The 21121-nt window shown below is 46.8% G+C and overlaps 1 protein-coding gene across 9 annotated transcripts in view; it reads right to left on the bottom strand.

The window, feature by feature from the left end:
- The window catches only part of PAQR5 (progestin and adipoQ receptor family member 5), an 86752-nt gene that overhangs the window by 42318 nt on the left and 23313 nt on the right, over positions 1 to 21121 (bottom strand). For 5 of the 9 annotated variants that reach the window (XM_082446953.1, XM_082446952.1, XM_082446955.1 and 2 more), the window contains one exon: positions 1623 to 1789. The exons of the other annotated variants lie outside the window; for them this stretch is intronic. In XM_082446953.1, coding sequence (XP_082303079.1) covers positions 1623 to 1673 — 51 coding nt within the window. In that variant the 5' untranslated portion in view covers positions 1674 to 1789. The remainder of the gene's footprint in view (positions 1 to 1622; positions 1790 to 21121) is intronic. 9 annotated transcript variants of the gene reach the window in all.

Raw genomic sequence — 21121 nt, 5'->3', positions numbered from 1 at the left:
CCCAGCAGTTTACCCAAGGTCCCCAGTGAGACCATCCTCTCTCCTTCACTTCTTTCCTGGGCACAGTCTCTGAACCCAACCTTGACCAAAACTCCCAGGGAGATATCCAAGCAGGTACCCATAATCCCCGCCCCAAGAGTCCCCACACCTGCCCCCTGGTTTCCCAGCTCCAGGCCTTTACTCATGCCATTCCTTCACTTGGAGTGCTCTCCCCGCCTCCCAAATTCTACCCGTCCTCAAACCCAATCTTACAGATCGCCCCGTTCGTGGAGCCGTCCCTGATCCCCTCCTCCCCCATGATGGAAGTGACCAACCCCTCTCTGAACCCATCTGCCCCTCTCTGAGCACACACCCTAATCCACTTTGCAACGGAAGTGCTCCTGCACAATTTTACACCTTCCCAACCAACACAGAGCCCCTTAAGGGCAGGATTTGTATGTGATTCTTCTCTGGGCCCCGCACAGAGTAACACCTTGCACATAGCAGGCAGTCAATAAAAATGTCACGAATGAATGAATCAAAAGATCACTGTGTCCCCACTAATCACAGCCACTAGTTCTCTGTGGGTAGGACCAACCAGGGCAGGGCACCAGGAAAAGATGTCTACAGCCTTGTGAGAACAGAGGTGGGCCACCTGCCCAACAGCATTGTGGGAACCTGGTCTCATTTCCAGTGTGTCTGTTACCTGCCGCATCCTCATCTCTGCCCCTCAACAGCTCCGCATCCTTCTGATTTTCCCCCCAATGCCATCTAGCTGGCATCACCTAGCCGCACAGGCTTTTAGGAAGAGGGTTTGGTGGTTTGTCTCCTCTTAACCTTCCATTCATGCTGCTGAGATCATTTGGGATTTATTTTTCTGGGGAAAGTCGTAAGGGCTTGGTGGTCGGTTGGGTGGAAAGGAGATCTCCCCTCCCTCCGTGACATCCTCCAGATAAAACATCCATGAAACAACAGTTATTCTTGTTCAGTCAAAGAGGAAGGAAACATAACACCGAAACAAGGGTGTAATGAGATGACGTTTACTTTGCAAGGGAAGGAGGAGGTGCACCGCTGGCACAGCTCAAAAGCAGCATGACCTCGCCTAAGGCTTATTAAAGACGCAGATTATCAATGCATCCCAGGTGTTTCAGGGTAGCTGCCCTTGAGCACCCAGGAACAGGCGGATCAATAACTCTCTTCATCGCCTCAACACACACCTGGCCTGGGCCTCCTGCAAGGGATGAGGACAACCTCAAAGCCACACTCTGAGGTGACTCTGCCCCTGGCCTGCTTTCAAGCACCCATGGGAGGGTCCTTAAAAAACTGCCACTCAGACAAGTGCTGCTAGCTTCACCTCTGTAGCTTGAACCCGTAGTCTCAATAATGACTCTGCTTCGGGAAAAAATACAGATGTCACAGGGAAGGGCTACAACTTAAACGGTTTTAGGATCACTTCCGTTTCCAGGTTTGGTGTAGGTGAGGGAAACAGGAGGCTCGAATTCCCCAAGGGAGTCTGGGAGGGGATCCTTGAAGAGAGTGTGTGTACACAGAGCAGACCGGTTGAAGACATAGCAGTCGCCATGTTGCAGAGGCCAAGCCCTAGTCCCAGCCTGGAGCTCAAACACCGGAACAACAGCACGTACCTGGGGCACCTGTTCTATGCTGAACAGCCTGGGGAGCTTCAGGCTCAGCATCCTGAAGCCGAGCTGGGAAGACTGGTGGGTGACAGCCGGTCCCTGTCACCAGGCCTCGCTCAAAGTTCTGACATGGCTCCGGATGCCTCTGGCCAGCCGGTGTCCGAGCCGCTTCACTGAAAGAATACAGCGTGAAGAACTCCAGTGAGTGTCAGCCTAACTCCAGCTGGATCAAGACTGTCAGATTGTTTACCTAAGGAACATACCCTTGCTTGTGATGGCAAAATAACCAGGCTTCCTTCAAAACAATAGTGAAACTCTCAGACTGCTGAGTCATTCACTCCGAGAGTGACAGAGGGAGGTACTTAAATCATAATAGGGCAATCATAAAATTACAGCGCTGGAAAGGGCCAAAGAGGTCACCCAATGCCCTCATGTTGCACAAGAGGGTCAGAGGGGTGGAGTAACCTCCCCAAGGTCACACAGCTCCGGGAGAGCTGGGGCTGCTCACTCTCCCTGCATCAGGTGCTACACCTGGACAGACAGTGGGATCCCGGGTCCGAGTCCATCAAGCCCTGCGCTCCAGATCACCCAAAGAGATGCAGCACTTCCAGAAGGTGGACTGGAGCGTGGTTGCCCTAAGACACACCAAAGGACCAGACCAGGGAAATCTGAGGCACTTTGAAGCAGAGCAACAGGGCTGCTTAAATGCAGGATTCAGACTGTTTAATAAGCTGTGAGTAATGTAAACTAGAGGAACCCAAAGCCCTCAGGGCAGGCCCAAGAAACTGAAAAATACTAGCTGGGTTCCGCAAAGAAAGAGCAGAGCTAGGAGCTTACCATAGTCCGTGCCTCACCTACTCCCCAAATCTGCCACCTCCTCAGAGCCCCACGGACGGGTTCTGTCCCTGCCTCCGAAGGCCCCAAGAACTTGCCTGTACCTCTCCTGCAGCACCATCCACATCTGCCTGCAGGCAAAGCTACCCGCCTAGGCCTTGTCTCCCCTGCACCCCCATCTACCCCAACTGGGGAGGACCCTCCTGAGATGGTTGGAAACGCCATCCATCCAGGGTGTGTGCCTGGCTCATCCCAGGCCTTCAGCAAATGCTTATTTAATGATGCAATGGTGTTCATCCTTTGAACTTAAAGTGATTTTTTGTTTTTGTGGTTTGTTTATACTTTTGTTTTTTATTATAGTTCTTTAGGTCCTATGCGTTATTATCTGGAACTATGTAGCAAAATATAATATATTTATGTTTCATCATAAATATGCATCTTTATGGTATAAGCAATCATTCATAATAATTGCTGGTGTAAGCAGCAATTATAAGCATAATAACTGCTGGTGTAAGCAATTATTCATAATAGTCAAAAGGTGGAAATGATAGGGATAGAGAAGGATAATTAAATAGTTAGTTTAGAAATCCCACTAGGGGATTAAAGACAGGGAGGAAGGGAGTTTGGGAGACTGTTGTAAACTAATGACCACTCAAGAAAAGAATCCAGTAACCTAGCAACAATCAGCAGTACCTTGAAGGAAGACCAGGTGCATCCAAGCGCCAGACACACTCAAGCCACAAACCCTGATAGTTAAAACACAAGACAATAGATATGGGGTCTGAATCTTGTTACATGAAGTTAGGGAGTTAATGGTCCTTAAAGAGTAGCATCTCTGCATATAACCAAGACAGGAATATAGGTGAAAGGTGAAAGAAACTAGGTGAAAGGGGACATGATACTAAAACCTGAGATGAATTACCATATTTTAGTATATGTTACCACTCTTTTGCTAATATACATATGATTTAAATAGTGCCATGACAGTCCCGGTTAAACCATGTAGGGTCAAAGGAGGAACTAATGATGTAAGCCTTGATGTCTGCCCAAGAGTGAGGAAGAAGGTGGTCTTCTCCCCTCCCCACTTTTGCTTTGATTATAAAAATGTATCCCTCTTTGTTCTCGGGGCTGTGCTCCCTTGCCTGCCCGCTCTATCTCTCACAAGCATCCTATGCTAATAAACTCACCCTTTGCCTATTGCTTTGCCTCACGCTGAATTCTTTGTGCAATGAGACAAAAGAACCTGAGCTTCAGTAAGTCCTGACACCAGGTGAGCCATTTCAATTAAAAGACAGTGGGTTCGAGACCCCTCCTAAGTCAGAGCTCGTGGGTTCAGGTCCCAATCCGAGGTGTGGCTGGGTTAGAGTACCATCCAAGAAGGAGTGCTTCAGAAACAACCCAAGTGTCCACCAGCAGGTGAACAGAGAAACTAGCAAATAAGCAAAATGCAGTCTACAAATACAACGGAATATTACTTAGTCTTCAAAAGGAATGAAGTTCTGATGCACGCTACAACATGGATGAAAACTTGAAAACATTATTCCAGGTGAAATAAGCCAGGCACAAAAGGCCAAATGTTGTATGATTCCAGTTATATGAGGGACCTGGAATAGGCAAGTTCACAGAGACAGAATAGAGGCTGGGGGGGAGGGAGGAACGGGGGTTGTTGTTTAAGGGGTACAGAGTTTCTGTTTGGGAGGATAAAAAGTTCTGGAAATGGGTAGTGGTGATGGTTGCTCACTACTGTAAACGTAAAATGCACTTAAAAATGATAAATTTTGGGCTTTCCTGGTGGCGCAGTGGTTGAGAATCCACCTGCCAATTCAGGGGACACGGATTCGAGCCCTGGTCTGGGAAGATCCCACATGCCGCGGAGCAACTGGGCCCGTGAGCCACAACTACTGAGCCTGCGCGTCTGGAGCCTGTGCTCCTCAACAAGAGAGGCCGCGATAGTGAGAGGCCCGCGCGCCTCAATGAAGAGTGGCCCCCGCTCGCCGCAACTAGAGAAAGCCCTCGCACAGAAACGAAGACCCAACACAGCCAAAAATAAATAAATAAATTTATTTTTTTTAAAAATGGTAAATTTTATGTTGTGTACATTTTACCACAATAAAAAAAGTTACAAAATATTTCTGAATGACAAAATAATATAGAAAATAATTTTTTAAAGCACATGTACATTTTACCCAGGTTAAAAAATAAAAGTTGAGGGACTTCCCTGGTGGCACAGTGGTTAAAAATCCACCTGCCAGTGCAGGGGACACGGGTTTGAGCCCTGGGCCGGGAAGATCCCACATGCCGCGGAGCAACTAAGCCCGTGTGCCACAACTACTGAGCCTGCGCTCTAGAGCCCATGAGCCACAACTACTGCAGTCCGTGTGCCTAGAGCCCGTGCCCCATAACAAAGAGAAGCCACCGCAATGAAAAGGCCGCACACCGCAACAAAGAGTAGTCCCCGGTCGCCACAACTAGAGAAAGCCCACACACAGCAACGAAGACCCAATGCAGCCAAAAAATTAAAAAATAAATAAATAAATAAGGTATTGCAAAGTTTAAAAATAAATAAATAAATAAAAGTTGATACTTTGCAAACAAATGAACAACACTGATGTAAGTGGGCCTGGCACGCCTTGGTTCTCCTGGTTTTCTGATCTAAATCACCAAGACACTTTCACTCCCAGATGTACCACTAATTCACCTGGTGGCAGAATGAGAGGCAACGGTCTGGTACCAGGGGAGACTCAGGCACATCAGAAAAACCTCTAGCAATAATGGGACCAAGGTTGGGTTTCCACGGACTTGCCCACCTTGGTCCCCTGGTTCTCCCTGGATTTCAATGTCATGGGCAAGAAAAAGGAAAGAAATGGTCCCTACTCTCACAGCACACACCATCCAGGAAGGATGACCCGACGAAACATACAAAAGGAGGGTAATACTTCGTAGCATACGATTCACACACTTCATTCAACTTCATTCAATTCAGTGTGTCCGGCATTTTTATCATGTGACGAATAAGGTTAAGGGCTCAATGTAGAGCTGATTACACCCTGTGAGCTGCAGCAGCTGGAGGGAAAAGGAGAACTTAACTGAAATAAAAATTGCATAGGTTTGTGACACACAGAATGGAGGAAAATAGGTGTCCTCCACACCATTGTATTCCTATGTTGCACAGGAAAAAAAAAAAGATGAAAAGACAGTCCTTGTCCCCAAGAAATGTATAAAGGAAAAGAAGAGACAGATATGCACCCAACTAACCAGGACCAGTCACCCTCGAAGGAGGGGAACCCTCACACACTCTGTGCCAAGCCTGTGCTGGTCACCTTGCCTGCCCACCTGGTCTCCTTCACCTTCACCACTCCGTCTCAGGAATTAAGGCAGAGCAGTTAAGGGCCTCGGGGCTGGATTCAAGCCACATGGGTTTAAAGACTGGTTTGCCATTTCCTGTGCAATTCCAGGCAAGGAACTTAACTCCTTGTGCCTTAGTTTCCCCATCTGTGAAATGGAAATAACAGCAGTTACTTTCTTCATAGGGTGGTGGTTATGATTAAAAGAGAGAGCCTATGTAAAGGGCCTGCCATAAAGTAAAGATCCAACAAACATTTGCTATTGTTATTCATTTTCAGATACGAAACTGATTTTATATTTTGCAGGCAGGAAAACCGAGGCGTTGAAAAGTTAGGGGGCTTGCCAAAGATGCTATCATTTGATTTCCGGTTTGTGTGATGTCTGTGGAGGGAGGTTGGGGTGGGGATGGGGATGCTTCTGGAGTTGTGTTATTTGATCTGAGGACTACAGGCTACGTAGAGAGATTGGAGACTTCGAAACTGCATTCTGTGGGACCCTAAGTTACATTCCAGGGACCACTTTTTTGGGGGTGGACGTTGTACCAGTAACTAGGAGAAACAGAAAGGTTACTTCTACCCCTATTTCAACCAGAAGATGTCTTGGTTGAAATTTTTCTGAATTATAGTAAAAATATAATAACACAAGTCCTCTCTTTGAGAAAGAAAATATAAGAGGCATAAGCTTCCTTTTAAGAAGAGAAGTAACTTTGATTAAGGGGAATTAAGTCCTAGCACAAAGCACTAGGACTTAATTTTTCTTTGCTACTGAGAAAAGATGAAAAATACAGTGTTCACAATGATGTTTATAACCTAGATGCTAACAATGACCCTCTTTGCCAATTAATCAGGTTGAGACAAACTCACAGGTAAGAGCAAACTTGACCTTGCTGTTTCAACAGTTGGAGATTTCTTGTGTGGTGTTTTCCCACCATTCAAAGAAATAAGGACTCTCCCATTGATACATTGTTATTTTGCATGTAAAATGTAAACCTTTATGTTTGTCAATACTGTGAAACATCCATGGATGATCATGGGCGGTGATTAAAGCATAGCTGATGATTTGTATGTTGTGTCTATTGTTAATCATTTCAGATTAACGGCACATAAAATGAACTCACTGGTCTTTTTAGCCATCACAAGCTAAAGCTCTTAATTTCACCAACATTGTAAAAACCAGAGTGTAATTTCCAGTATTTCAAACTGCAGCTTGGTTTGTTGTCTCTTTTCACAGAGGTCTAGAAATAAGACTGAATAAAACAAAAGGCTTCAGATAATTCTGAAATCAAAACACAATGTGAGGGACTTCCCTGGTGGTTCAGTGGCTAAGACTCCGTGGTCCCAATGCAGGGGGCCTGGGTTCAATCCCTGGTCAGGGAACTAGGTCCCACATGCCGCAACTAAGAGTTCGCATGGTGCCATGAAAAGATCCCACATGCCGCAACTAAGACCCAACACAGCCAAATACTTAAATAAATATTTTTAAATACCCACAACGTGAAGCTTTGCTGATATTTCAACAGTATATTGGTGTTCCATATAGGATTTCATTTAAAAGACGATCCACAGCTTTAAAATATGTTTTAAAGCAGCTTTTAAAAAAAAAAGGAAAATGGGCTGTTACACACTTTCAGGGATCTGCCAAGTTCTCCTGATTTAGCCCTAAAAAAAAAAAAAAAAAGACAAATCACAACAACAAAACCAGCACCAGGAGGTTTCAGGCTAGTCCTGGCAGATTTAACCAAGGGAAATTAACAAGAGGTGAAACTTGCACCTGACTTCTTATCTGTTTCAGGCTAGTGCTCCATCCATATTCCTGGACCCTCCCCCAGTAAACTTTAGCCTACACACTGTGTATCCCAGGCCTTAAAGGACATGGCCAGTAAAACTTACCACCTCCTGAATGAATATGTTTACATATTAGGTGGCTGAATATAAACTGATGGGCTGTTTCCCCAATGAGAGGGTCCAAAAAAATATACAACTTCTAGGGATGCAAATTGTACACACTCTCTTTATCACATTAATTTATTAATTTAGTTAGACGTACCTATTTAGAATCCCTTACCATATCCAACATAGTATTAATTTAATTTTATTTATTTATTTTAATTAATTTATTTATTTATTTATTTTGGCTGCGTTGGGTCTTCGTTGCTGTGCGCGGGCTTTTTCTAGTTGCGGTGAGTGGGGGTTACTCTTCATTGTGGTATGAGGGCTTCTCATTGCAGTGGCTTCTCTTGTTGCGGAGCTCGGGCTCTAGGCGCACGGGCTTCAGTAGTTGTGGCTCGCAGGTTCAGTAGTTGTGGCTCGTGGGCTCACTAGTTGTGGCTCGTGGGCTCTAGAGCACAGGCTTAGTAATTGTGGCACGTGGGCTTAGTTGCTCTGTGGCATGTGGGATCCTCCCGGACCAGGGCTTGAACCCCTGTCCCCTGCATTGGCAGGCAGATTCTTAACCACTGCACCACCAGGGAAGTCCCACTATTAATTTAAAAATATTGTTTTTCCACTCCTAGTTCATAGAAATGTGTGTTCACAATCTTTGCATGCATCTTTGACAACAGTATCTTCATAACACAGCCACTTTTCGGAGTCACCTAACACAGTTTAAGTAAAATATTCTCATTTCCATCTAAGTTATTCGAAAGCTACACTTTTTGAAGCTGTGTTTAATGTTATTGCTAAAAATGTACCCCAAGTCACAAGTATTCATTTGCTTTATAACACTGTAGGTAATTTGCATTCAAACACTTCACACAGACAGTGTGATGTGAAAATGTTAGTTTTAACCCATACCCCTGGGGTGGTGGTTCATTAGCATTTGAAAGACAAACCTTAAGCTCACATTCCAGAGGCCACAACTTTGGTTCAGTTGGGCTTATTTTTGATCAACACCAGAGGGTTTACTAATTAGCCAGATGGATGCTGTCTCATTGGAGAAATGAGTGGAATTAGAGATATGTACACTGATGAGAAGTGTTGCCCCGGGCACCCTCCCTCCTGCATGAGCAGAGGGTGCCCCAAAGTGGCTTCCCCTCTGAATGAGCCCAGATGAGCCCTATAAGGAGGATTCTGGGCTTGAACCCACAAGAAGTTCAGCTGACGCGTGCCACCAGACAGCTGTCACGTCAGTTCACACGAACTTTCAAGAAAGGTGCTTAAGAGCCCCTAAGAGGGTAGGTTGCTGGGACTTCTGCCAACAAAACAGGTCATCTTAATGTTTTTGTGCCCGCTTGCTGGAAAATATTTGTATAGGGGGAGGGGACGGGGGGTGGGACTCAGCCTGAGACTCCCACTGTGCTGCGCCACCTGCCGGTCAGGTTGCAGGTCCTCTAGCCCTCATGGACCTCGAAGTACGGATAGTGCCTCAGACTGTATTTCCAGGAACTTCACATGTGATCGGCTGGAAGTCACACCACCGCTTTGTGTACCACTAAGACCGAAAAAAAATTGTCGCCAATTATAATCATGAGACAGCACTGACTGGAAATGAATCCTGATTTCAGAGCTGTTTTAATGTTTAAAAAAAAAAAAAAGTGCACATAGTAATTGATGAAATACAGTGAAGGTAAACGAGTGATTGGCTCGGGTCAGTCTGCATAGCTACTCTCTCCAGACCCACTACTCTGCTTTTTACAGGGATCATTAAAAGCTCCTTTACAACAAAACCAGTACTTGCAAATGGAAGACCAGATTCCTGGGAATAAATCTCAACCTGTATTACATTTTTTGTCCTTCTTTCTTTTTAAATTGATTGTGTATGTCAGGTGTCTTCTGAAAGGATCCCAAACAAGCATTGACGGCGAGAGTTTCAGGTGACTGTGACTTCCTTCAAGCAGCCCATACAGCCCATTGTTCAAAACACAGGAACAGAGTGACCCTAAATAGGAAGAACTCTGGATGGACCCAGCTCCCTCTTTTCTGAAAAATATTATGTTGGAAAACATAAAATTCCTTGCTGGGCATACATAGCAAAGGCAAAGAATGCTGTTTGGTAGGGAATCTCTCCATTGCTTGCTTTTAGAAAACTACAAGCATGAGATCAGGAAGCTCCTGAGAGGTCATCTAGTCCAAATTACCAACGGATGCGAGGATGTCACCGAGGGCATTTCAGACAAGAGGTCATACATTTGACCCAAAGAAGTGAGGTTACCAGCAGGAGTTCCGGTTCCGTGAGAAGCCAGCGGGGAGTAAGTGGAGAGAGGACCAGAGTCACCTTTTGCCCCTACTCATTGACCCGTCCTAGGCTGGGTGGGCCCCAGAGCTGTCTGAAAGCTGACTGGTCCTGATAAGGCCCCAGCTTCCTGGATGTGGCAGGAGGCTGCTGGCTAAGGGGCAGCTGCTGGTGAGGCTCGGGGTCTGAGTCACATTTCAGACCCTCTGCCTCCTCCAGGCCTGTCGAGATGTCCTTCACAGTAAACAGAAAACAGCCCTGAGCCCAGGAGGTGACCGGGCAGAGTTTCCATCCCATCACTGTACCAGAGGACCACCAAAGGTCCTCAATACCACAGAGGACTAATGTGCCCTTGGGGAAGAGGGTGGGAGGCAGAGCCTAGAAGCGGCCCCCACGCCACCTTCAGATGTGAAAATTAAAATCTTTTGAGTATCAAAGGACACTATTAAGAAACCAGTAAGAGCCCATCGACAGACGAATGGATAAAGAAGATGTGGTACATAAATGCAATGGAATATTGCTCAGCCATGAAAAGGAATGAAAGTGGGTCATTTGTAGAGACGTGGTTGGACCTAGAGACTCTCATACAGAGTGAAGTACATCAGAAAGAGAAAAACAAATACCGTATGCTAACACATATATGGAATCTAAAAAAAAAAATGGTATCCATGAACCTAGTTGCAGGGCAGGAATAAAGAGGTAGACACAGAGAATGGACTTGAGGACACGGGGTGGGAGGGTGAAGCTGGGGCGAAGTGAGAGTAGCATCGACATATATACACTACTGAATGCAAAATAGTTGGCTAGTGGGAAGCAGCCGAATAGCACAGGGAGATCGGCTTGGTGCTTTGCGATGACCTAGAGGGGTGGGATAGGGAGGATGGGAGGGAGGCTCAGGAGGGAGGGGATATGGGGACATGTGTACGCATATGGCTGATTCGCTTTGTTGTGCAACAGAAACTAACACAGTATTGTGAAGCAACTATACTCCAATAAATATCTATTAAAGAAAAAAGAGAGAGAAAAACAAATATCATATATTAACACATATATGTGGAATCTAGAAAAATGGTACAGATGAACCAGTTTGCAAGGCAGAAATAGAGACACAGATGTAGAGAACAAACGTATGGACACCAAGGGGGGAAAGTGGGGTTGGGGTGGTGGTGGTGGGATGAATTGGGAGATTGGGATTGACATATATACACTAATATGTATAAAATGGATAACTAATAAAAAAAAAAGAAAAAATATATTGACAGATTAAAAAAAGAAAGTAATAAGACAGCCCACAGAATGGGAGAAAATATTTGCAAACCACATATCTGATAAGAGATTAATATCCAGAATATATAAAGAGCTCCTACAACTCAACAACAACAAAAATCAAACAACCCCATTCAAAAGGACTTGAATTGACCTTTCTCCAAAGAAAATATACAAATGGCCAATAAGCACACAAAAAAGATGCTCAGCACCACTAGTCATTAGGAAAATGCAAATCAAAACCACAATGAGATACCACTTCACACCCATTAGGTTGGCTATTACAAAAAAGAAAGAAAGAAAGAAAGAAAAGAACAAGTGTGGATGAGGATATAGAGAAATTGGAACCATAGTGCATCACTGATGGCATTGTCAAATGGTGTAACTGCTGTGGAAGACAGTAGGGTAGTTCTTCAATTGGTTAAACATAGAATTACCATATAATCCAGCAATTCCACTCCTCAGTATATATGCAAAAGAATTGAAAGCAGGGACCAAACAGATGTTTGTACACCCATGTTCATAGCAGCATTAGTTACAATAGTCAAAAGGTAGAGACAATCTAAGTGTCCATCAACAGATGAATGGATAAGCAAGACGTGGTATATACATACAATGGAATATTATTCAGCCTCAGAATGGAGTGAAATTCTGACACATGCTACAACGTGGATGAACCTTGAAACCATGCTAAGTAAAATAAGCCAGACACCAAAGGACAAATATTGTATGATTTCACTTATATCCGGTACAAAGTCAAATCCATAGAGAGAGAAAGTAGAATGGTGGTTGCCAGAGGCTAGGGGGAGGAAGGAATGGGGAGTAATTGTTTAACGGGTACAAGAGTTTCTGTTTGGGATGATGAAAAAGTTCTGGAAATGGATAGTGGTGATGGTTGCACAACACTGTGAATGTACTTTGTGTCACTGAATTGTACACTTAAAAATAGTTAAGATGTTAAAGTTTATCTTGTGTATATTTTACTGCAATAAAAAGAAGTATAGTAAAAAAAAAAAAAAGCATTGTGAGTTTTATAGTCTGCGCCATAACCTAGGTATGTTTGTATTAATATAAAATTTTATTTTCTCCAAATCTTCCAGAAAAAGTATAAATCATAGATATACATATTGTCTTAGTCCCTACAGGTTGCTATAACAAAATACCATTACCCGGGTAGCTTATAAACAACGAATATTTATTCCTCACAGTTCTAGAGGCTGGAAGTTCAAGACCAGGGTACCAGCATGGTTGGGCTCTGGTGAAGGCCCTCTTCCAGGTTGCAGACTGCCAACTTCGTGCTGTGTCTTCACATGGCAGAAGGGGCAAGGGGGCTCTCTTGGGCCTCTTTTATAAGGGCACTAAAACCATTCATGAAGGTGTTGCCTAATTACCTCCCAAATGCCCCACCTCCTAATACCAACACACTAGCGTTAGGATTCCAACATATGAATTCTGGGGGGATGTAAATATTCAGACCATAGCATGCATACACACACATATACATACAGAGAAATTATATACAACTTACTGCTGCAAAATCCCTCCTTCTTTGAGAAGCACAGACTAGTACAACCACCCTTAATCCTATTCTGTTGATAAAGACCCCAGATAGGAAATGACTTGTCTGAGGTCACTCAATATCGGCTTGGCAAGATCAGGATGAAATGAGGTCTGTAATGAACAGTGGGAACATATACATAGATGGACAACAGGATTTGAAAGACCAGCAGTCCCAATGCCAGTTCCGAAACCCACCACAGGGAGAGAAGAACCAAATCCCAGGAGAGTGAGCAGGTCTCTCCTTAGCTAGATGACTTGTACCTGAACTCCAGCCTGCCCACAGCCAGGGTCACACGCCCACCTCAGCAAAATACACACAACTTCCAGATAGCTCGCTAGTAATTGAAACCACAATTACCGAGTCTGTTAATGCAGTGTTTTCCAAACTGAAGGTCACAACCTGTCAGTAGATCATAAAATCAATTTCGTGGATCATGACTAGCATTTAAAAATAGAATAGTTTGCAAAATAAAAGAACAGAAAATATCAGCGTATCACATAGAGTACAGATAAGTATCATTCTGTGATATTTCTGTTAGGTATGTTATGTATATTTGTGGTATTACATATGACCATATGTGTGTATATGTTATGTATATTTGTGGTATTACATATGACCATATGTGTGTACTGGGTTGTAACATAAAAGGTATTTCTTTTTTTTTAAATTATTTTTTCCAGCTTTATTGAGGTATAATTAAAAATTATATGTATTTAAGGTGTAGAATTTGATTCGCTCTACATATTCATCATGAAATAATCACCACATAAAGCTTATTAACATATCCATCTCCTCACAGTTACCATATATTTTTTCATGATGTGAACACTTAAGAGATCTCCCCTCTTAGCAAATTTCAAGTGTACAATACTGTATTGTTAACTACAGTCTCAGTATTGCACAATAGGTATCCAGAATTTATTCATCTTGCGTAACTGAAAATTTGTAGCCCTTGACAAACATATCCTCATGTCTTCTCTCCACCGCCCCGCCCAGCCCCAAAGGTATTTCTTCCTAAAAAGTTACTAATGTCACAGGTCACCTGTACTGATTTGGGGGAGCTATGGCTTTTTTGCATCTAGAGTCACACACACCGTGACGTGTCCATGGAGTTTAGGGGGGGACCAAGGCTGCCAGGTATCTAGACAGAAGAACAGCTGGACCAGAAGCGCCCCCCTTGATATACTGTAACAAGCCCCCTGGCCGGCCTGAGCTTGATGGACGCTCGGAAGGTGGCGCGCCAGCCCCTCAGAGGATCCGCCCCCTCCCTCCGCAGGCCAGGAGTGGCTCCAAGCCGTGGGAAACAGCCGGACCCTCTGGGTGTGTCTACCAGTCAGTGAATGAGGGCCGCCTTCTTTCCAGAAAGCTGTTCCTGCCCGAGCCGCCCCACCCTGGAAGCTGGCCCCGTGGGCTGGGCAGGGCATCCCCTCGGGAGGTGTGCTCCCGGAGCCGGCTCTGCAGCCTCCCACGTGGGAGCACCTGCACACACAGCCCCACCCCGCGGACGCAGGGAGTGTGCCGCTCACGCAGACCCGGCTCTCCCTGGGGCCCGGCCGGGGGAAGGCCACCGGGACCCAGCAGGGCACTGCTAGTACCGCCACCTCTGTGGGCCCCCCAGAGTGAGCACGGGCTGGGGCGGGGCCGCTCCGACCCCAGGCCCTGAAACTCCTGGGGTCGCTCCACACTGTCTAGGCTTCAGGCCCGTCCCAGAGCCTCGAGCCTCAAGCATCGCACAGCAGGGCTCCTCCAGCAAGGAGCCTTCCCCAGACCGCGCCGCGCACCCCCTCTCGCTCCTTTCCCTGAGCACCTCTAGACGAAGTGAGGGAGTGGCAATCACAGACTCTGGGGTCAGGCAGACCTGGGCTCCAGTCCCAGCCTCTCTGTCCACTAGCTGGTGCCCCGGGGCATGTTGCCTAACCTCAGCGCGGGTCCCATCCCTCACTCGTGAGCTGCGGGAGGAGTGAAGCAAGCAACGTGCGTGGGCTCTTTGCATGGAGCCAGGCCTGCAGCGGACACCTCAGTAACTGGCAATTATTATAACTAGCCCGGTTGCATATTGTTCTCTGATTCTTTTAGGTGTGGTTGTTCAGGCAGCCACAATTTAGACTCCTTGAAGACAGGGCCTGGATCTGCTTTTACATAAAAGAAGAGACCCAATAATAGCATGTTGAAGCATGTTGACTGTTCTACTCTGAGGTGGCCCATTGGGAATTCCCTGGCAGTCTAGTGGTTAGGACTTGGCGTCTTCACTGTGCCCGGGTTCAATCCCTGGTCGGGGAACTAACATCCTGCAAGCCGCGTGGCGCAGCCCAAAAGCAAACCAAAAGAAGGGGTCCATTCATTCATGTGTCCATCCATTTATCCATGAAATGAGGCTGCTAGATGCTGGCACTCCACTGAGAGCTGGGATGCAGGGTGTAACCACAAGCTGCGCCTTGTGGGAGGCACACACAGAACAAGGGAGGTGCACAAACCAGTGACCCAGTGGGTTAGATGCTACGTGGATGATGGAAACAGTTCTGTGGAAGCATCTGGGGGAGGGTGGGGTGCTGTCAGGCTTGAGGAGAAGGTTAGGGTCAACTTTACAGAGGAGGTGACGTTTGTTTGGGGCGTAAGAGGCCAGAGAGGATCCGTCAGTTTGGAGAAGGCACAGCTGGCAGGAGGAACAGCTCGTGCAAAGGCCCAGAGGCATGTTACAGGAACAGCAAGTCACTGCTTCGGGCTCCGTCAGCAGAGTGGGAGGTGTGTGTCCTCTTCTGCCTAACTGGGGGCAGAGTTGGGCGGGTGCCAGTAGGAGGGACCCAAGGGTTGCCATGGGGGCTGGGGGCGAGGGGTTGGGGGAAGGTCAGCTTCACTAGGGAGGTGTTTTTGATCTGTTTTCCCATCCTTGCTTGCTCACTCATTTTCCCACAGGAGGCAGCTGCTTGGGCGGGAGGGGAAGGGACAGGTGGGGGGAGCAGGGGGGCATTCTCTGGGGGCATCTCCTTCCCTGCTCCCTGGAGACCTCCACTCACTCCTGCTAAGGATTCAAACATCCCACCACCCAGAGCTGTGTTTGTCCTCAACGTTCCCCTCTTTAAAACTGGACTTACTGGGACATCTCTTCTCCCTCCTCTCCGTGCAGCCACTGAAACTTGAGATTTACCCGGGTCTCTGTTGCTTGCCCCCTGCCCTCTCCCTGTCGTCAACTGCACCCAAAGCATTTTCCCTGGAAGCCCCAGACCCGGCCCATAAGCAAGCATTGACACAGGCTATAGTGAGTCCCCAAAGCATTCAAGCCCCTGCCCCAGGCACTGGGGAGACTCAGCCTTCTAGACTTCTTAGCCTTCTCTGAGGGCCTCAAGGAACTTACAGTCTGTTGGAGAGGTGAGAGGGACAGGAAACTGTCCATGACCAGGGATAGGGAGCTCCAAGGAGTCCAGAGAAGTGAGAAGACCTGCGTAAAGGGCTGGGTAGAGACAATGCAAAGGAGGGGCGTAGTGGGAGGAGAGTGTGGAAAGCAGACTTAAATGGCATGACACTGCCGTGATGGATACATGACAGTATGCACTTGTGAAGGCCCGTAGAATATACAACACAAAGAGTGAAACCTAACATTAGTTAACAGTCATGTGTCAATATGGTTCATCACTTGTAACAGATGTACCACACTAACGCAAGATATTAATAATAGGAGAAACTGGGGGGGGGAGGGAAGGGGCACTGGGAACCCTTTACTTTCTGCACAGTTTTTCTAAAAACCTAAAACGGCACTTAAAAAAAAGTCTATTAAGGAAAAAAAAAAACAACCTAGGCCAACATTAAAAAATCAAGGGACCTCACGTAAAAACCTGGACTCCAGTTTCTCTTGACAAATCTAAAGATCTACAGCCCTGGGTCAAATTCGCCCATGGCAGCAGCTGGCTGTCCTTTCCAGTGGGGAAAGCGAGGGAAGGCTCTGAAGTTCACGGTAGCCCCCATGTGCCAACCAGGCCTGGCCGGGAGCTCTGCGTTTGGAGACCTGGTGATAAGGGTCAGGTTTCTGATCACAGGGGTCTCAGAGCGTCATGTCCCAAGGGCTGGGAAATGGTGACACCCATGAAGGGAGGGAGGAAGACCAGGGCAGTTTTCAGTCAAGCTGGATTCGTATAGATTGCAATTTAAAAATGTGACCACATTTTGGAGAAGTCGAGGCTACATATCAATTTAGGAGGCAGAGACAGGTGACTTTCAAGGCACTTGAGGTTTCTCAAGGAGAGGAGCCACAGACAGAGGAGCCCAAGGAATGAGAAAAGCGTTCCTAGGACTGATGGGGCAAAACTAACAAAGTTGGGATGGGGAGGTGGGGCAGGGGCAGTGATATAAAGGATTCACCCAGTACCTCAGTTTCCCTGGCAAGGCAAGGGTAGGAAAAGAGGCGACTGGGGCTTAAGGAGGATGGAGCTTGGGGCCAGCTGTTGTCAGGCAATGTTGGGGAACCAGCCAGGAGAGAGGCGGGGAAGCAGGGAGCGGCTCCTGGTGGGCAGGATGCTCATCCAATCTGCTTGGGTTAAAGTAGTCCCTGGGGCTGGAAGCAGAAATGGAGAGTGAACGGGAAGATGCTTGGTTATTTACTCATTCACTCAGCATACATTTACTGAATACCCACTCTGTGTCCAAGGCTACGGTAGGATGTGGGGATGGAGAAACGAATATGATGATTCCACCCCTTAAGAGCTCACATTTTAGGAGCTCGGCACTGACAACTGACACAGAGTTCATCTGATGGTCAAACTGTAGTTAGAACCAGATGCTTCCAGGGGAACACAGAGGAGAGACATCACATTAGGGAGTCAGGAAAGACCTCTTGAAGAAACGAAGCTTGAGCTAAGCGTTGAAGAACAGGAGGGCTTCCCTGGTGGCGCAGTGGTTAAGAATCCGCCTGCCAATGTAGGGGACACGAGTTCGAGCCCTGGTCCGGGAAGATCCCACATGCCGCGGAGCCACTAAGCCCGTGCGCCACAACTACTGAGCCTGCGCTCTAAAGCCCGCGAACCACAACTACTGAGCCCGCGCTCTAGAGCTCGCGAGCCACAACTACTGAAGCCTGTGCGCCTAGAGCCCGTGCTCTGCAACAAGAGAAACCACCGCAATGAGTAGCCCCTGCTCACCACAACCAGAGAAAGCCCGCGCACAGCAACAAAGTCCCAATGCAGCCAAAAATAAAAATAAATAATAAATAAATTTATTTTTTAAAAAAGAATAAACAGGAGCCCAGCAGCCACGGAGGAGCGAGCATTCTAAGCTGAGGGTGCAGCAGAAGCCAAGGCATGGAGGAAGAGCTGTCCATAGTTCAGTGTGGAGGTGGCATAGGGTGTGGAGTGGCAGGTGGCCGGGCGGAGCCTGGGAAGAGCCCAGATGAAGGCTCAGTGCAGACCCCGTGTGAGGCGGTGGGAATGAACGCACTGGAGGGGTGGGGAGCCAGGACTGGAAGTCTCAGGGATGGGAAGGGAAGGGAGGGTGGCTGGCGACCCTAGGTCAGGTAAGGAGGATTATGAGGAGCGGATGCAGGCCGCTTTCAAACCCGGGCTCCATCATTTACTGTGTGCCCTCGGGCAGATTACTTAACCTCTTCAATTTGAATTCTCTTATCAGCTAAATGAGGATAATAAAAGTATTGATGGCTCTTGTGAGAATGAAAAGCCATGGTGTCTACCAGAGAACGCTACTGCATCCTAAACCGTCTCAGTTCTGCATTAATGCTCCTTCATGCCGCTCCTGCGTTGGTTTATAATTCTGCTTGAAAATGGATTGTTTCCCCTTGTCTCTGACCCACCTCCCTGGCTGGAGCTTAGGCTAATGGGTGTGCCACACGTGGGGCGGGGTTGCCATGGTGACCTCCTGTGCAGCCTGAAAGGAATCTTTCCTTTGTTCCAGCTATCCCAGCTATTCTAGATATTTACTGCTAGGCAATTATTGCACATCTAAAAAAAAGCTGAATGATACTCTTTAGCACGTTGTAGAGAAAAACTGGAAACAATCCAAATTTCTGGCAATAGAGAGCTGGCTGGGTAAGTTATGGTACATCCATGTAAAATTGTACTGTGGGCTATAAAAATGTTACAGATCTGTGGTTATGGACAGGAAACGGTGTCATGACATGCTATTAAATGAAAAAAGCAGCTTATGGAACAGCATAAATCTTGTAATGCCATCGATATAAAACTGTGTTCCATTTAAGTGCTTGTATTTATGGACAGAAAAGTGTTTGAAAGGATTCGGCAAAGTGTTCACAGTTGTTCTCTCTAGATTGTAGGGTTTACCTCTTGGGATTTGCTTTATTCTCTCGCTCCTACTTTTCTATAACATTAGAGTTTGCCCACAATGAGCATGTGCATTACTATTTATTTATGTATTTGTTAATTCATTCTTTTCTTTTTTTTTTTTTTTACCAAAGCGCCAATGCTATTAAAAGGAAATAAATGAATGAGTCCTCCAACCGTTGGCCAGTCTTGGATAAACTAGCTATGCGACCCAGCCCAGCCAGGGGTTGCAAATATTGGCATTTCCTCATGAGAAGCTCTCGTCTCAAGCCTTCCTCCACGCGCCCCCGGCCTGCCTGCTGGCCCAGAGGCAACGCTGGCCTTGCAGTCCCCCATTCAGGGTCGCTGGGGCCCAGGTTCCAAAGCCAAATAGCTGACACGTTTTGGAAAAGCCACCGCCTTTCCCCAAGCCGAAGGCCTTAGGGGGCTCCCTCTGTGCCGGCCATGGTGAAGGGGGAGGGGGAGAGGGGTGCCCTGCATTGGGAGCGCCGGAAGGTCATCAGTAGTAGACACACAGTGAGCCCGTTCTGCGTGCAGGGCAACGTGCTCGCCCTGGAGACGCGTGGAGGTCCAGGCAGACACAGGCTGCCCCCAGGGGAGGGGCTCCAGTTTAGCGGAGGCCCCGCCCCGCGAAGGGCCAGGAACTCCAAGGAACTCCTCAGAGTTCCTGCAAGGCTCCCAGACTCACGGTCCACACCTTAGGCTCCTACCACAAAACTGTGGGGTCCCTTCTGGAAGGCCCCAGAGGCCCCCGCTCCTTGTAAGGCATATCCTCGAACCCGCAGTAGCCTCACCCGTCCCCAGCCTTGAGACACCCCCGACGCCCACCACCCATCACTGCCCTCGCAAGCACCGGGCTTTCACACTTCCATGCTTTTGCCCTTGCTGATTACTCGGGGAGAGACACCGCTCGCTCCACGCTCTCTTCTTGACGGAATTCTACCCATTGCTCCAGGCTATGCTCAATACCACCTGCAAGGGTCTATATCATGCCCTTTGCAAACTTCATGGTGAAATGAGCTCTGGCTCCCCTCAAGACTAGCCCAGTCTGTCTAGTTCACTGCTCTGTCCGAGGTGCCCAGCCCAGGACTGAGCCCAGCGTCACTGTGGAATGAACACATGTTTACTGAATGAATGAACGATTCTGCCGTCCACTGCACTCTGAAACCTAGAGACAGGGTCTGGCCCACTTGTCTAGAAACTTCCACCCAGTGGTTGCAGGCTCTGTTGGTGAATCCTGCACTTCCATGCCAAAATGGCCTCTTTTGCTTGGTCTAAAATTTTTATTTCAGAATTTTTTTTTAAACATCTTTATTGGAGTATAATTGCTTTACGATGTGTTAGTTTCTGCTGTATTTCAGAATTTTTAAGATCTGAAATCTCAAAGCAACTGTGAAAAAAATGTATGAGACAACTGGGAAAATCTGAACATGGGATTTTTTATGATAACAAGAAATGATCAATTTGTAAGATATAATAATAGGATGATGGTTACAATTTTTAAAGGGCCCTTTTCACTTAGTGATGTATACTAAGTAGTCACAGAAGAGATGAGATGATGTCTTGAATCAGCTTCAAAAGAATCTGGCAGGAGCAGGGTGTATGGGTAGGGGTATAGGTGAAACAAGGTTGGCCATTAGTTGATAACAAGTTAAGGCCAGGCATGGAAATTCATTATACTAATCTCTCAATTTTGGTATGTTCTTAAAAGAAAACAATCACAATGTAAAAAAAAAACCCAAAAAACAAAAACGCTGAAATGTGAAACATGTCTTAAGTCCTTTTCAGAAATTGCACAGCAGTAGACAAAGCAAAATGCTGTTCCAAGAATAATTATTACTCTATTCACAGACTTTCCTAACGTGTGGAATATCAACATGACAGTTTTGAAACTGACACAGTAAGTGTTGCATCAGAATCTCCATCTGGGGCTTCCCTGGTGGCGCAGTGGTTGGGAATCCACCTGCCAATGCAGGGGACACGGGTTTGTGCCCCGGTCCGGGAGTATCCCACATGCCGCGGAGCGACTAGGCCCGTGAGCCACAACT

The sequence above is a fragment of the Balaenoptera physalus genome (assembly GCF_965194825.1).
Source record: "Balaenoptera physalus genome assembly, chromosome: 2".
In the NCBI taxonomy this organism is placed as follows: Eukaryota; Metazoa; Chordata; class Mammalia; order Artiodactyla; family Balaenopteridae; genus Balaenoptera; species Balaenoptera physalus.
This window is presented reverse-complemented; position numbering and strand designations above follow the sequence as displayed.